This window comes from Ammospiza caudacuta, chromosome 3 (genome assembly GCF_027887145.1).
Source record: "Ammospiza caudacuta isolate bAmmCau1 chromosome 3, bAmmCau1.pri, whole genome shotgun sequence".
Lineage (NCBI taxonomy): Eukaryota > Metazoa > Chordata > Aves > Passeriformes > Passerellidae > Ammospiza > Ammospiza caudacuta.
Window position 1 is genome coordinate 37,089,527 of NC_080595.1, and position 17,783 is coordinate 37,107,309.

At 37.7% G+C, this 17,783-nt stretch overlaps 1 protein-coding gene across 3 annotated transcripts in view; it reads right to left on the minus strand.

The window, feature by feature from the left end:
- The window catches only part of SMYD3 (SET and MYND domain containing 3), a 379,837-nt gene that overhangs the window by 329,150 nt on the left and 32,904 nt on the right, over window positions 1-17,783 (minus strand). The window contains exons 1-3 of one of the 3 annotated variants that reach the window (XM_058800810.1): window positions 12,992-13,048; window positions 7,242-7,305; window positions 561-668 (exon numbers count right to left, since the gene is read on the minus strand). In XM_058800810.1, coding sequence (XP_058656793.1) covers window positions 561-668; window positions 7,242-7,305; window positions 12,992-13,020 — 201 coding nt within the window. In that variant the 5' untranslated portion in view covers window positions 13,021-13,048. Of the gene's footprint in view, window positions 1-560; window positions 669-2,067; window positions 2,243-7,241; window positions 7,306-12,991; window positions 13,049-17,783 lie in introns of those variants that run through there. The other 2 variants (XM_058800809.1, XM_058800811.1) reach the window with 2 other exon arrangements.

Below are 17,783 nucleotides of genomic sequence, written 5' to 3' on the forward strand. Positions count from 1 at the left end.
CTATCAGAAAATTTAGTCCATGTAAAGTAATCAAACCGTGGGAATGTCAAAACCCAGGACTTCCAAGAGAATTTAGAAAAACATTAAAAAAGGTAATTGAGATTAAGAGAATCCAGCATGGAAAGCATGCCATTGTGCCCTCTAAAGAAAGGGCTAGCTACCAGTGCTTCTGCCCTAACCATTCATTCAAACAACACTTTATGAGGCTTCCATTAGGTTAACAGAAAACCACCAATAACTTCAGTAGTATTGAAGGGAAAACAGTGCCTCCCTATGTTTTGCTTCCAGGCAGAAATAAGCTGAGAATGCAACCATATAGCCATAGGAAAAGTCAATAAACATGTCCCTTAAGCTTAGTTATGTCTGGTTTGGAATCTCTTGATCCTTTCAGCATTTCTACAAACTAATCAGTAAACTTGTAATGCAATTTGCAGTCTAATTTTTTCCAGCACTCCCAGTCACTTCAGATTTGTAGTTCATAATTGCATTAAAAATGTAGAGTGAGAAAGTGTTTACCAGAATTTACTGCACTGAATCAATTCTAAAAGAGCATCACTTACTAGTTTAAAAACAATCCTTCCAGCAAGTCTGACAGAGTCTGGAGGAAAATTGGGCTCGATGCTCTTAAGACATTTGCATTCCTGTTTGTGGTCCAGCCAAGCTTCTTTCTATCAGGATATTTTTAAAAGGAAGAAAATGAAAATCAGGTGCATTTTATTTTACATAAACTTTATATGTACACACATATTTTACATATATATGGTTATCTATGGTTATATATGGACACAAACATGCTCAAAACAATATGAACTAATTCTTCTTTGTTGTGGCATGAAGCAGCTACAGTATGTAGTTGACAAGGAGTGGTCACTGATACCAAAACAGGAGACAGAACCAAAAATATTTTAGTTACATATATTACCCAAACCTGAAATTTTGTTTCATGGGCCACTTTGATTAGAATAGCAGAGACAGATTAACACTTCCATAGCAGGGAAGAGGCAGGATGGTAAGATAAAGGAAACATTGAAATGTGCCTCTTTTTTCTCCACCATTCATTGTTGCCCCAAGGTTAGTGCAGAAAAGCAGCAAGAATGAGTCTTCAGCTAAAGAAATATATTGGAAGAAAATTTCTGATCAATTTTTTTTCTTGTCTTCTGTTTCTACAAGCAGAAAATTCTGCTTATAATATACAAAAAGTCTAACATACTACATATTTACACATTTTATTTGCATATTCACAATTCATATTTGAAGCCAGACAGCTGTTTCAAATAGCTTTAATAGCAAATTAAAAGAACAGGACACAATGAAAATTTGCTACAATGACAAGTACTCAGAACCAAGGGCTTCTGAAGGTGACATTTTCTCACAAATATGCAGTAAAGGAACAAAAACATGAACCCAGAAAACCAGTTCCTGTTAGGTGAGTGCCACAAAGAAAATGATTGTCTAATGTTAGGTACATGTTCAGCAATTTTAAAAAAAGATAAAATGGCAGAGCTATGTGTAAGGGCACGTCAGACCTGGAGATGCTGACATGAGAGTTATAATTATTCCAAAGGCACTCACACAATTTTTTCCTAAGCTGCATAAGTGAGGGAATTGTTTCAGGTAACTAGGCTTCAGCACCAGTAGCATTTATTATATTTAACTCAGGATTTTTTCCCCTGTGGCTTATGTGTAATAAATAAGTGGAACATTTTATTTTTTTCAGATACATGAGAGATTTGTGATTTCATTTCTTTTACCCATAACTCTACAAGGAGAAAAAAATGACACCAAGAAGGCATTAATCCAAATACAGTTAGTGTCACATGCTGTCTGGCAAATAAAAGTTAAGTATTTAGTGCTGAATAGAATTATCCTTGTCTAGAAAAAACAAAGTCATCCTTGAAATGTCCAGACATCATTTGGTGTAATATAATTATATTGGCATTTTTATCCAACTTAAACTAAACATGTCCCCTAGGAGTAAGCCTTTACTGTCAAATTTTTTCCTCTACATAAATGCTGCACAGAATTTTAAACATGCTAGAGGTGATATCAAAATGATTAATAACTTACCCAACCAATATAGCTCTAATGAGATGAAATATTCTGGACCACATAGCATCACATGCCATGTTTCTTTGAGAGCATTCCCACGTGGTAAGAATAGTTTAAACACATGCCTTTAGTGAAAAAGCACTTAGGCCAAAACTGATGCTAAAAAGGAATCATTCTGATTCCTCTGCAGAAGGAGCTAGAATAGAACAGGGATTGCCAGTCACTTATTCCCAAATGGAAAGGGAGAGAGAGGAAAGTTCCAAATGCATTAAATATAATGAAATTCAACAATATTTTTTCTTTCTATCCATACAACATGGATACAAATCACAGGACAATATGAAAACAAAGATTTGTGACCCTGGAGAGACCTAATTTAAAGTCAGTCTCTAAAAATATTTATTGGTTGGACTTATGTTAGTATCACATTTCCTGGTGAAAGGGTTTTCTTTATTCTGTGCATCCTGGCTTTCAGTCAAGGTTTTATATTCTACATCCAGCATGAGTATAAACACTGTAGTGCAGAGACATGGCCACCTGTATGACTCTTCTCCTCCATGCCATGGAAGGTCTTCCAATTTTGCAATGACTCCTTTTTCTCCTGTTAGAAATGAACACTAATAGAAGAAAGGCAAGTGAACAGCACAGGGCAATACAAAACCCTCCTGCTCAAGGTTTCACTACAGTTAGAAACTTGGAAAGAATATCTTTCTGTTTATCTCCTCCCAAAGCATTGTCTCTCCTTCAATCTCAATGCATACCAAGTGCAAATCCTCAGGCTTCACCCGGGGGAAAATGGTCAGCACTCACACAGCTACAGAGATGGTGCAGCACAGAGCTCTTCACGGGTGGCAGATTGAGAGTCTGCCCGCTGAACCAGCAGCAGAACAACTCCAACTCCTCCCTGCACAAGCCAGGATCACCTCCTGCTGCCTCAGGTCATGGGCAAAGACCCCTCACAAATGCCTGCAATGTCTTGCATATTTTCAGTTGAGCAATTTTGCCAATGCACATCCAATTCTTTCACAGACATATGGTATTGCTGTCTCCCTTTGGAGCCTGAATCTACAAAAGTTCCTAAAGCAATGTTGATGAAACAAAGGTTTCCCTTGTCTTCCATGCAAGATCACAAAAAAAGAATGTTTCCTGCAGATTAATGCGCTAACAAAAAGCTGTTAAAAGCTAGAGCTTATTAACAAAAGAAAAAGATATTTTTCCATTGGAAGGTTTTGATCTGTTAAAAGCAAATAATTTGTAATTTCCAAAGGACTGTTTGAATTTTCACAAAATGTCTTTTTTTTAATTATGACATTTTAATTTTATTACATTGTTTCAAAAATGTTCAATAATATCACATTGTGAACTCTGCCTGAAATTACTCTTCCATTTTTCAGGGATTATCATCTATATCGTTGGTCCCCAATCCATGGGATACACCACATTAATAAACATTGCCACAAGTGATCACAACAGTGATTATGAGGAGCAGCAGATGTGATAATCCTACCTTTTGAGAGACACCCAGCCATCATAACATTGGTAGAAGGAAGGCAGTTTATGAAATTAGGTATCAACCAGTGGAAAAGGGACTGCAACAGGGAAATGTCAAATAGGGCCAAAAACCAATTAGGTCTGAGTGAAAAAAAGATTAAAAGCAAAAAATCCATATGTACTTGATCCTGAAGTCAGAATTCAGTTGCAAAAGGTCAGCCCAAAGGATCTCTTGTGATAAATTCCAGTTTCACATTTCTAATATATTTTAAATTAAATTAAAACAGTTTGCTTCAACTGGCCTGAAAAGGAAAAATAATGGGAATTTTTTTAATTTGGAACAACTCACTCATGATCTTTAAAACAGACATTATGGAGATTTTAAAAAAAAATTGTTATTCTGATTTGTTTATAGATTTTTTTCAGGACTACTGGCTCTGCATACATATTCCCTTAAAAGATAACTATTATCACTGCAAGTTACAAAAAAAGAGAGGTATTTCCAAAGACTGTTTCTTCTCCTTAAGGTTAGTCTGAAGATACTTTTTTGTACTACTTGACATTTTAAAGCAAATGAAGATTTACAAGATATTTGCAGCTTAAAAAAACTGCTCTTTTTGGTTTTATTTATATCTGAAATATAAATCCACTGTCGTATTTACATTGAAGTTTCTTTCACAAAATCCACCATTATTCTAGACCCATACACCTATCGAATTAAACTTTTTAAAATCAGATTTTTTTTGTATTAATTCTGTTTTCATATAATGTATAAATTACAAAACTCCAGAAAAATTACAGCTGTTAAGCCTAAGTGTTTTGAGTTGCAGTATCACACGTTCAAAAATAATTAAATCATTCTGCAACTAAGTGTGAACTGCAAATTCAACTGCATAATTTGCACTTCAAAGTTATCTGTATTTATAAAACTAAAATAGTCCTGTTTTGCCAATATTCACTTTTTTAATGTGCAAAATGCAGTTTCATCAATACCCTGCTGTTTATTTGTTGACCAATTAGTTCAATTAGAAGTGCACATAATAATGAATTGCACTTAAGCTACAGAGGCTAAGTAGGGCACAAAGCATTTGGTTTAGCTTTCCTAACAGCTGCTATAAAACCAGAGCAGCACAAACGCTTTAGCTGGCTTATTAGAACAAATATGAATCAAAAGACAGTTCTCAAGAGCAAAGAAATCTGGCTGGTCTCAGTTTTATCTGTATCACCTGCTTCAAGCCATCAATCCCAATAAATTCACTGCTTTGACTACAAAATAATTTCTTTTTTCCTGTTATTCTCTATCGCTACCTAACATCACAGGATATTACATACATTAATTCAATGTTAATTTATTTATATAAACAGTTCAAAAAATTATGTAACTGCCAATACAGAGTGTATTAAGTGCAGATTACTTAAAGCAGCAGTAGCCTGTCTCACTGAAATCCTTACCTACAGCTATGGATGGCTCCAAGCATGCAAACTCCAGAGCTGGAAGCACAAAGCAAAGACACTCAAGATGGCTTCAGGCTATCCCTTATGAATCCTTTAAGAATGTTCAGACAGTTGTGCTTCTCAAAGAGGAAGCTCCAATTCCTACCTCCATTGCCTCTACACCTGATTTGAACAAGTTATTGCATTACACTTTGCACATTGCATGACGTTTTGCAGTCAGATTGCTGGTCAGTGCCCACAGTCTCATTTCATATTAGAGACCTGCCAACAGAAGCTTTACCAATGACTCTCTTAGAAGATGTTTTACCTGGCAAATACTTTGGTCTTTTATAGTCTTAATGGCCATGTTTTCCTTATGATCTCCCATAATAAATCTACCTGTGGCATTATTATTGATGCTACAGTAAGCACCTAATGTACATTGCACACATGTGCCCTATGATGAATCAAAATGACACTTCTTCCTCTTTTCCCTCCCCATATGTTTTAATCTCTAAAAGGAGGGACTTGTGGGATCTTGAGAATGCTACAGATTATATTAAAGCAGAATTGTTTACAGAAACACATGATACGTGACAAGATCAGCCCTGAGGTGAAAGACTTGGGGGTGCTGGTTGACAAGAAGCTCAATGTGACCCAGTGATGGGCACTCACAGCCTAGAGAGCTAAATGTGTCCTGGGCTGCATCCAAAGCAGGGAAAAGGATTCTGCCCCTCTGCTCCACTCTGGTGAGACCCCACCCAGAGTCCTGCTCCAGCTGGGGACCCCAACACAAGAAAAACATGGAGCAAGTCCAGAGGAGGGCTACAAAGATGACCAGAGAGCTGGACCACCTCTCTCACTGAGACAGACTGACAGACCTTGCAGCAGCCCTCCAGTACCTGAATGGGGGGGGCTACTAAAGACCTGGAGAGGGACTGCTTACAAGGGCATGTAGTGATAGGACAAAGGAGATGGCTTCAAACTGAGAGTATACTTAGCTTAGACATCAGGAAGAACTTCTTTACTGTGAGGGTAGTGAGGCACTGGAACAGGTTGTCCAAAGAAGCTGTGGATGGCTCTATCCCTGGAAGTGTTTGATGCCAGGTTGGATGGCATGCTTTGAGCAATGCTTTGAGCAACCTGATCTAGTGAAAGATGTCTGCCCAAGGAACTAGATGATCTCTAAGGTCCCTTCCAACACTAACCATTTGATGATGCTTTAATTCCATGATCGTTGGAATGTCAAAGACTTAGCTGAAAATTTTATAGAGTATTACTGCTAGTCCACTTTGACCAGTAACTTCTTTTCTTCATTTTTCTCTATTTAGGAAAAGGAAAAAAAATTACACACACACCCCCACCTAAAAAGCCAACCACTACCAACCCTCACCCTACCACCAAAAAAAAAAAAAAAAAAAAAATATCACAGTGCAAAACTAAGAGGAACCATTTAAAACTTCAAGTGCCCTATGAGGCAATCCTCTATATAAAGTCAAATATAAAAGTTGAGGTTTTAGGCCTTTGAGAACTTTTCACCTTTGAGAAATATTTCCTAGGATAGGATCCCAGGTTACCTCAGGCTGAATGGATCTATAGAGAGCTCTAGTTGCAAAGCAGGGTCAGCTCTGGGGTCAGACCAAGCTCAGAGCTTTATCCAGTAGGGTCTCCAAACCTTCAAACACAGAGATCACACAAATACCCTGGCCAGCCTGTCCCATCTCTTGGCTGTCAAGAGCTTTTCCTTGTATCCCATGCAAACCTCTGGTCTTTCAACTTAAGCCTGTTGTCCCTTGTCCTCCTGCCATGCACTACTTTTCTCCTTGAAAAACTCCTCAGAGATGCAGTTTTCCTTAAAGCCTTCTCTTCTCAACAGATTCTTGACCCTTATTTCCTCTTAAAAAATTGGAATATACAATTTACCATTATAAAAAGTACTCCTGAAATACAAATTGTTTTACTGCAAAATTGAATCAGAGCTTCCAATCTACAGACAAGCTTAGGAATTATTCCTCCCCCTCTCACCAAGTACAGTCAAACACCACACATTTCAACTTATTTTTGTCTTTTGTACTTACCAGAATCTCACATTTGTAGCTTTAAAAATACTCAAATAAAACAAGCCAGCATTTTTAACCACTCTGTCCAAAACTACAAATAAATTACAGTGTGAAGGTATGACAACATGCAAAACTTATGGAGACTGTAAAAGAAGTCTTCAAATGCCTATTTTCTTAAACCCTTTATAGCTGTTATTTTTATCTTACCTGACAAGTTCTACCACAGTATTTAGCAACCTTGCACTGAGAGCATCTGTGCAGATTTTCATTCCTGTTTAGAAAGAAAAAAAAAGAAAAAGGGTTATAAATACAGATCAAGTTTTGTATTTATCCTTCTTACCTAACTAGCAGTTTCTAAATTTTCCAAGTCACAAAAAAATATCTTTAAAACAAGAAAATGCACTGTAATGAAAGAAGAAATTGTACATAGTTATATTCAGAGCTACAGTCACAACCCTTTACTTGTGTCACTCCGCATCTCTGAGGCCATTTTGGACTAACAGGAAAATTATCAAATGTGCTTTTGTCATGTAGTTGTAACTCTGAGGAGTTTGATTTTGTAGATATCATCATAATTAGAGCTGTGCAACACAGCTAGCTAATCTATTTACTATCTGAGCCTTGTCTTAAGCAAACATCACTATCTGTCTTAAACAAGACCTTGCTGTGAACCTGCAGCTGTGACATCAAATTTTATCTTTATAACACAGTCCAATGTTGACATGTCATCAGAAATTTCTATTCTAAGAAAACACTTCTGATCGGTGGACAATGAAAAAAAAAAAATTCATGGGGGAAGTATAAAAATCCAATGAAAACTAGAAGGAGAACTACCAGACCTATACATTACAATCTAAAGGTTAAAAGCACCTCCTGACTGTAGCAGTGTTTTCTGATACTATCTTAATTTATCTATATGACTTAAGAAAATATCACTGAAGTTCTGTACATTTTTAGACAGTAAGTAAGCATTTAATGTGAAAGCACACAGAGAGCAAATCTTGTACCTCAGACGTGTAAGTAAAGATATTGACTTTGGGTGAGTAGAAATGAGAGATTTTGAGGCTTCCCTTCCCCTTCATTTTCCCATAGAAGATACTGAACATGATGCATTATTCTGGTAACACTGCAAAGTGTTCACTTTCATTTCTTAACATGCAAGGCTGCTCATGTGAGTTATGGTCATTAACTAGGCTGGGAAAACTCTATGGGTTTTTGTTGCTATTAAAACCAACGGTGGGCAATTTACATTACAGACACAACAATTATCTGGGCTCTGTGGACAGCACAACCATTACTACTTCCCCTCAGACTTCCTCCTGGCTGCCCCTCTGATCTCAGTGAAGAAGCACAGGTACCTCACTCAGTGCCACTATTACCTTGTGAGCTGCACAAGGCTGAACACAGCTCATTTACACCCAACAAATTATCATCAGGAGTAATTCCTCAGTACCCCCTTCCCCATCCTTCTACAAGGCAAGGAAAGAGGGCTCAGTCATGCCACTGTCCCCTTCTAAAAGTAATTTTAGTAATGGTATCTTTAGGTTGCTATAGTGTTTTACATTTAGCTGCCTCAAATTTTATTATATAGATTAATTCAGCTTTCCAATTTAATTGGGAAATAACTGCCTATAACAGCCCATTTCAAACTGAAGGGGCAAGATTAAGTGATCAGATTAAGGACTTTACTTTGCAAGATTACTGGTGTCCGCACATCAGCACCAGATGTGCACTTTTTACTTGCACTCCCACCTGATGCAATGAAAAGATGTAATTTGCTGTCTCTGCTGTCACCAAAAGAAAACTCCTCTGCTGCAGTCAGCCATCTAGAGACTGAACACCACAGAGTCAGATTCCCAGACCAACTGCTTTACAACGTGACCTTCTTTCACTTACACCACTCAGTTGCTCCCAAATCTTAATTTCTCTGGGTGACTTCAAAAAGGTAGAACACTATCTATCCAAAGGCCACATGCAAACCAGACAGAATCAGCATGCCCGCAAACTTCAATCTAGAACTTCTGGATAAAGAATGTAGCCCACTTATTTCAGCTATGATGCCAAAACTGAAGAGTAGGAGCACACCAGAAATGCCATGGAGCATCCATCCTCTAGCAAAACCCAACCTCCCCTTTCCCTCAGGTCCCATAAGTGAGAAAAGTATTTTGCTGATATATCAAAGTCTTACTGTGTTTGAATTATTAAAAGTAAGAGCTGGTGCATTACCTTAGGACTCTTATCAGCATTTGGGGAGTTTAGACTGCTGCATTGGTCAAATATTAAGAAGAGCATTATGAACAGTTCATTATAATCAAGTAAAAATATTTTCATTTGTATTGCATAAAAACCCCTATTTTGTCACACAATATTTTGTAGATATTCATACTAACTACCAGGAGAAAAGTAATTTATAAACATTTCAGATATAAGTAGATATTTTCCAACAGCATTCTTTATCTTCCTACCTGAAAAGCCAGCCCTTGAGACAGAAAAAACTAGCAACTGTTGGATTTCTATAAACAGGATCTAAAATCTTGTACATGTACAATAGGTGTTTGATTTTAAGGTGCAATGCCTGAGGATGATTCAGAGTTAGAAACAAGTGTGAAATCGTCATTTTGCCAGCTGGGGAGAGCTGTTTCATCTTCAAGGTTGAGCAATGACACAAGCTTAACCACATTCTCGTAGAGGAGGATATATTTCTCAATTTAGATTAGAAGCTCAAGCAAAAACACTTTGCAGGCAGATTTTGTTTGTTCTACATGTTATTCACCAAAATACAATAAGGAGTTCAGAGTTGAAAAGGGAGCATGTGCAATTTTAGCCCCAAACACACTGAAGTACCACATAGTCCCAGCAGCAACAGGTAAGATGCAATTTCCAAAGCAGAATAATTAAAACTTTCTGGATGCTGAATTTAAATGAATCGATACCCACAACAACCCACAAGAGAAGTCCTTCCTACAGTTTTCACATTCTTCCATCAGAAGGCTAGATGCAATAACCTTAATGCACTGCAAGGATACCTGGCCTTGGTATATCTCTTGGGAATTTCCCAAGAGATGCCAGGATTTACTGGAATCAGTAGTGTGTCAAGTCACTAACACATATTCCATCTTTCTTTTGTAACACAACTAGCAGATGTGTTGCCACAAAGCATCAAATTCCCTCAGCAAGCTCAGAAGCTTCAACACCTTACATTAATATTTCCTTTGTTACCCTTGTCCCCAAGGGTTACAATGCTGCAGTAACAAACACATAACACAAAAATCTAAGCACCACTCAAAACTGGAATTTTTGTCAAACTGACACTTCAGTCAGATTATTTGAATAAGGCAACTCCCTTCTGGTGCCATTTAATGAATGAATTATCCATTCATCTTTGAGATTTCTTTGAATGACAAGTAGATGTAGAATGCCTGTCAGAAAGCTGAATGGTAAAGCTACTAATGAAAACATTGCTTTCCCTTCCAATCCTTCTTTCCCCTTCCTGGACCAAAAAAAAAATTCCTTTGTATTTATAACATCTCTGGATCATGCTACATGGCATACTAAGTGTAAAATAGCATGATCTAAAGCTCTAACTCTTAAATCCTTTATAGTCAGATTCACGTATACATATATAGAGGATATATGTATTTTAGAACATTTTAAGAAGTAATGCAATTTCCCTGGTATATTTCTGTCCTTTTCAATATTTTATTGATGTCATAGGCTTTATTAAAGGAATTTTAAAGTCACTGTCAGATACTCCCATGCATTTCTTATTACCTGTAAACTTCACCTGGAGATAGTATCAGGTCTCCTAAAAGGTACCTACTGCATCTCACCGAATGTGACTAATTTAATGGATGAGAAAATGCACAAAATTTGATATAATGGATTCAGTTATACTTCAATCTCTAAAAAAAATTTCTGCTGCAACAAAAAGGAAAGATGCAGCAACCAAAAATAAATTATTTATTTTCCAACACAATATAAACAAGATTTTGCAAATGACCAAAACCCCTTATGAAACAACAAGCAAAAGTGAGCATCTTGCCCTGTACTACAACAAACAACTAAAATGAAAAACAACAAGAAAAACCAAAACTCAAAGTAAGCAGTAGTTGTCAGTTGACCTCTAACATAATATTATGGTCAGGTTAATAATCTTTCCTCTAAGGAATTTGGTTATTGCTAAATCTTATCATCATTATGGTCTACAAACACTGTCCGTAGAATTAGCTCTTCCAATGTGTACTGAGAAGGCAAAAGAGCAACACCAAATGCAGAGGTGGCTAGAACAATTTCCAGGAGGTTGATATGGACAGGAAACAAAAGAAAACTTACAAGAAAGAGGAAAAACAAGTAAGACAGCTCAACTGGAATTGCCTGAGTGGGCACATCCTCCTTAGAACTTTTTTCCCCTTTTTTTAACACGTGATTAAAATCTTAAGAAATTGAAGAGGTTAACAAAGGTTTGCCTGGACTAACAGGTCCTATCAGAGCCACACCTGCACTCGCGTAACTTAAAAAATATGTGCATTTCTAAAAACATCACGTAATATTTTCTGCATGCCAGGAAATGGTCTAATAAATTTCAAATACCACAACAAAGTCAACCAAATACAATTAGACTACTTAATTTATAATGGCAATGCATCTACACTTCTCCACTGATTGCAGGCACTTGACTTTCAGCCCTACTCACAAAATAAGTGTCAGATAGAACTGATTACCAGACTGCATTCAACATGCCTTTCCACATAGTTTATTCACACTTCTGCCACATCTTGCAGGAAAACAGGACTATCTCACACAAATCCCCTCCTGCACTTTTGTTGTTGATAGTTTTTCAGTTAATAATCCTGCCCTGTATACATGAATGAAAAGAGCAGCTCTTTCCAGTGTGCATCGAGCTGAACTAATTTCCTGAACAAATTCTCAGACCTTTGCAATTCAGTCAAGCCTGTCAAGTGCATAAAGTCTACTTGGATTCTCTCAAGTATGTGCATTTCAGACCTGTCACAAAGTGAAAGCAATCAATACCTACAGTAAGCAAAGAAGTCATTCATCATTTTAACTAATATGCTTCTGTCTTCTAATAATAAAAATAAAGTTGTGAAGAGCCAACAGCCATCTTACATTTGGTAGATTTGAGAGCAGAGTGGTTATGTTAAATGTAATTACAGCTTTCTCTCCACACCTCTCTCCCAATAATGAGGTGTAGCAACACAGTTGGTCCCCAGCTGCTACTGCACTGCTGGCTCACACGGGCACCAGGCACTCGGGGGAAGGTGGCTCTGGGGACAAGGGTGAACAGTGCCGAGGGCCAGGCAGCACAACTCAGGGCAAATGTGTCTGCAACATCCCAAATCCAAGCCCTGGGCAAGCAACAACTCTGCAGCCAGTGAGTTGTGCCCACAGCAGGGACACAGCTGGGGTTCCAAGCTCCTGGGTGCTGACTTGGCTCAGCCTGGCAGGCTCATGGCTCTCCCTTGCCAGGACCCCAGACCTGCTCTGCAGTCTCAGATGAGCTGGCAGAGGAGAAGATGGTTTGCACAAGCCCCATGGCCCATAGCCTCTGAAATAAGGCTGCCAGGCTTTTCTGCCCTAAGGTTATGCTGTACACTGCTCTCAGGTCCCACACTGGATCTGGGCAAACATGAGTACACCAGGTAAGAAGGCTCTGAATTCTCTGCTCCTAAAAGTAGTGAAAAAATCTCCCATATTCTCCACATGCACACTTCATTGTGTTAGGTACACAATTTCATATTTTTTTTTAACCTAAGAGCAGCATTGGGAAATAGCATTCTGGGAGGTAGAATTAGAGTTAAAGTTAGCCACTACAGCTAGCCCGTGATGGCTATCAGTGATCAGAGATCAGAGTCATTATTCAAGTGAGAACTAAGACCTTTTATATAAGGAAAACACACCTACTTTACTTCCAAATAAAATTATAATCTATTTCATACCTGAACCCTCTACAGAAGTGGTATCGCATTGTCCAGGTAAAAGGGAACACATGAATGACCAACCTGTTGATGAAAGGTTAGTTAAGACAATTTGCACTCTAAAGGACACTACTTACTAGCAGAAACAAAAATTTGACACTCAGAATGACTAGCCATAACTTAAATCTTGGTTTCTGAAGTCTTACTTGTAACCCTGAATGCCCACTTGCTGTTATTTTCTGTAATTCTTGTTATACCCAGACATCCATGTAACACCCTGAAACATTTGTGCATATATTCTACAAGGAAAAATCAGAATTCAGTGGATGAGGAGAAAGATGATCCTTCTGCCTAGAATAGGTGTCAGTTATGTTTTTACATATGTACTGTCTGTATTCGGTTTTAAAATTCACACTCCACAGATTTATGGGTCACACAACTTTAAGAGCTTCTGGATCTTATTTTTTTTTTTTTGGTTTGGTGTAGTAGGTATATCTCCCATCATTCTTTTCTGCATCTTACTTTTTCTTCTGAAGAATACCTGGTCTGCAAACTGAAAAACATATTCTAAACAAAATTTGTAAAGGTCTAGTCACTTCTTCATTGCGGTATAACCCTTCCTGACAATCTTCATTGGAATTTTAGGGTTTTTTTCTTTTGGAGGTTGCAGGAGCCAAAGTCAAGGCTGGGGAAAAGAAAAAAAGAAAAAAAATTCCAAGTACTAGATTTCATTTCCTTCTGTATAGAAACTGGTCCTTGTGTTCACCCAGTGATTGAAGTATCGCCAAATTTAGATAAGAGAGCGTTGATTTTTCAAAACCTCTTTGCACTATTTTGAAAGAGAATGGTGAGACATTCCTTGCTGAAATTGAAAAGTTATCTAGAGCCACAAAGATGTCACTCCCATGGTTAAACTGAAAAAAACCAAACAAACAAAAAAATCACATGGATTTTTTTAAGAGAAAGACACTAAAATGTAGCACTTATTATATTACTTTATACAACCTAGAACAGAATTATACCCTTCTCCACTAAGTTGGTAAATAGAGAAATGCTTCAGATGTGCTTTCCAATAAAATTAGTCAAGGAACTTATAAAAAGAAATATCAAAACATATGGCTCTCAAATTGGCATGAAATTTAATCTTAACTTTGAATTCTACTTTTCCATTCAACATTTACCTCTCATGCTACATGAAAACACCAAAAAATCTCTCAACTAAAAATAAAAATATTTACATTAGAAGCAATTTCAGTAGTACAAGACCCTAAAACTCGTTCAGAAGTGCTCAGCATATCCCAAAACGAGGAGTTTTTTGTCCTAGAAGACAAGCCTGGCTTTAGAATATATTTACATTTATAGACGTGTACACACAGTATATGTACAAACACACACACACTTTATCAACATTCACGATGAATAAAACAAACTGATTTCACAACTGAAATCAGTGGCTGTGTGAAAACACTGTCATTATTCCCCAGCAAAACTCACAGCTGTCCCCCACTGAGAGCACTGAAACAGCATCACAGCAGAAGGTGGCTCCAAGAGCATCAGGAACTCCTACAAACTGTCTGTGGCACCTCCTTGCCCTGCAAAGCTGCTTTCTCACAAATCAAGGCCATCTCCAGGGCTTCCCTGCAGTGGGCATGCCAACATGCCTCCCTCCAGCAATTTCAGGCTTAAACAGATTATTTTCAGTCACACACTACATTCATTCCACCTTGGGATTTCAATCAAAGAAGAAAGCCAAACACTGTGCAAGACTAAGATTATATTTCAAAATATGAAAAGGTCATATCTATAACTTAGTAACCTGGAAAAAAAGCTACATGCAATTTTTAAATGCTCATTTATGGAACATGTGGTTAAAATCCAATGAAGTGAAGTATAATAAAACATCCCATCTTTCACTTCTCCCTATAAAAATGATTAATTTTGTCATTAATCTGATGTATATCTAAGTAGTTTTTTCTTCAACCCATAGGTCAATGTTCCACCAAAACAAAGCTGTTACTCTAAAATATCATACTGATGTAAACATTTACATCCTGGTAGTATTGCCTCTGGGATCATATGCATGTATAATTTTCAATGAAATACAAACCCCTCTGACCCTCTCAGAGAAGAATATCTTCATGAGCTTTTTTCTTCTTTTTAGCTCCTTTCCTTTCTTGACCACATATATATTTTTCGCATAAACATTTTTTAGAGATCCTGCAATGCCTATTCGCTTGCTTTTCTTTTTCCAAATGTGAACATCTATGCCCAAAAGATCTTTCATTCCCTATGGAACGTATTTTGAAAGTGACAAACAAAAGAGTAAAATATTTCAGGCAAAAATCTTTGACAGACATAGTAACACAGATAGGCTGAAAATAAATACCAGTGCTTTTTGCCCTGTAGATTTAGAATTGGGAAAGGATATACATCAAGTGAACTCTTCATTTTCAATCTGCTTAGCCCTTGTGGTCAGATCACATCCAAGTTCAGATTCAAATAGAGGTGACTGGAACAGAATAGTCAGTTCTGCTTACTTATAAGCTGAAGAGCCTGCAAAGGTAGAAAATGTGAGTAAAATGCAGGAAAAATGTGCTTCTATCAAATAGAAGAAAGGGCAGAGAAACAGCTTGCTTCCAGCTCAGGTGCAATCTTGATATTGTGAGGTTTCACAAGACATCTGAAGTGGTCTTGTCATGAACTCATAAAAACCCAGTGAAGACTTTTGCATTAGAAGAACATGAAAATGTTCCTGACATCTGTAATTCTGCTTCCCACTTTGATCCATCCCTCTAGTGCAGGATGGTTTTCTGCTGTACCTGTTTCTCTTGGGATGCACTTTAAATGCACATAAGTTTCCCTCAGACAAAGGCACTTCTCATATTGAGTCCATCCTCACCTCCTAGAAATGCAGACTATTCCTGAGAGTACCACTGTTTATCTCAAAACCTATTCTACTCAACTGTGAGACACTGGGAAAACCTGATAAAAGATCACTTTTAGCAAATCAATAAACACCTGTACTAAATTTACAAATAGCTGCCTAACCAGTTCTCTTGCAGTTTAGTTGGATCCACAGCCTTTTAAATTACCATTAACTGACACATTCCATGATATTTTTCCCTCAAATCTTCTGTATTTTATCCCTGTCATTTCATTATCTCCAGCAGGCATTTTGGTTTGCTTGTCACTGTTCATATTTTTCCTCTAATTTACTCTATTTCAACACCTTTCCCATTTCAGAACATCTTTCTCCTTTTATAGATGACAAAGGCATTGTTTTTTCATCTCCAAGAAGTGTTATTTTTTCCCCACAAGCCTCAAATCCTTTCTCACTTTATACTCCTTACAGCAATTTTCAGATCACATCAGAGTGGCCCTTCCAAGCATTGATCTGAAAACATTTTACAAAGCTTCTTTCTATCAAGTGCTGAAATAAAATCTCTTATGTCACATCTCTCATTTATTTCTCCAACAGATTCTGGATGTCAATACAGAAGGGATGTCTCCCCTTCTGTGTCCCTCATTTATGTGTCACTGAAAGGTAGATTCTATAGGTCCTTCATTAATGCTTAATTCTGGAAATGTTCACCAGTAAGAATGAAGGTATTTCATGTTAGCATAGGAACAGCAATGCTACATAGAAATTATTCAGAAAATGCAGAACATATATATACATATACATATATATACATACATATATGTATATATATTTACTATTGACTCCTATAAGGTAGTTAAAACCAAATTTTTATTTTCACAGACCTGCATTGCACCATTACTGATGGAAAGCAAGACCTTCAACCAGGACTGTCCATATAGTAGCTGAAACTTAAAGTTAAGCTTTACAACTAAAATGCCCTAAAGTCCATTTATAATGCCACATCACCTGGAAGAAATCTTACTGTTAAAAAACATGCTCATTAAACTTTTCACATCTCAAAGCATAAAGTCCATAAAGACTCACTGGAGCCTCATCTGGTTCTCAAAGGTCTTTGTAAGGGTCTCCTGTGCCTTAGTTAACATGTTTGTACTGAGACTCCTGCAGAAGTCCCCAGACTCAGCTGAGCCACTGCAGGTTCAGTGTTTACAGCAAAGCCCTGGCGGTGCCCAGGGCTGCCCAAAAGGCCCCTGGCAGAGCAGAGGCCAAGCCACCCAACCTGGCAGGGCACCACCACCCAACAGCAGGGAGCAAATGAGGTACATGAGCTAATTAGCAATCCCAGCACTATGTGTGCAGTGGGGACACAAGTGGTTTTCAAGGCCTCTGCCAATCATGCCACTGTAACAGGCAGGGAAATACCAAGGCTGAATTGTGTGGTGATATTTGTTCACCTCTTGTTTGCTTCCTCTCCTGCTTCACTCTTGTCAATGACCCTATAGAGGCAGGACATGATGCTGAACCTATTTCATGCCCAATACTCTGAATTTAAGAGAATCAGAGACATGATGAAACTGGTCAAGATGCTGAGACTACTGATTTGAGAAAGCCTCTCCAAGGCTGGAGCCTTCCCAGTCCAAAATAAACAGCCAGGGAAGTCATAAATCAGTTCCACATCATCTAATACTTACTCTCTGTACTCTGGTGACATCCGATGGCTAAAAGCATAATAGATGTTTCTCCAGTTTCAGAGAGCAGTTATCCAAGTTTCCCTTCTTTTTTTTTCAGTAGAGAAACAAAAACATAGTCAAAAGGAATGCCTCTAGCTATAGTGACACCCATGTATTTTGAGGAAAAAAAAGGAATTATAATTTAACAGCTGTGAGCCCTAGTGTTAATTTGCCTAAGTCTAATTCCCACCTACTCTAGAGA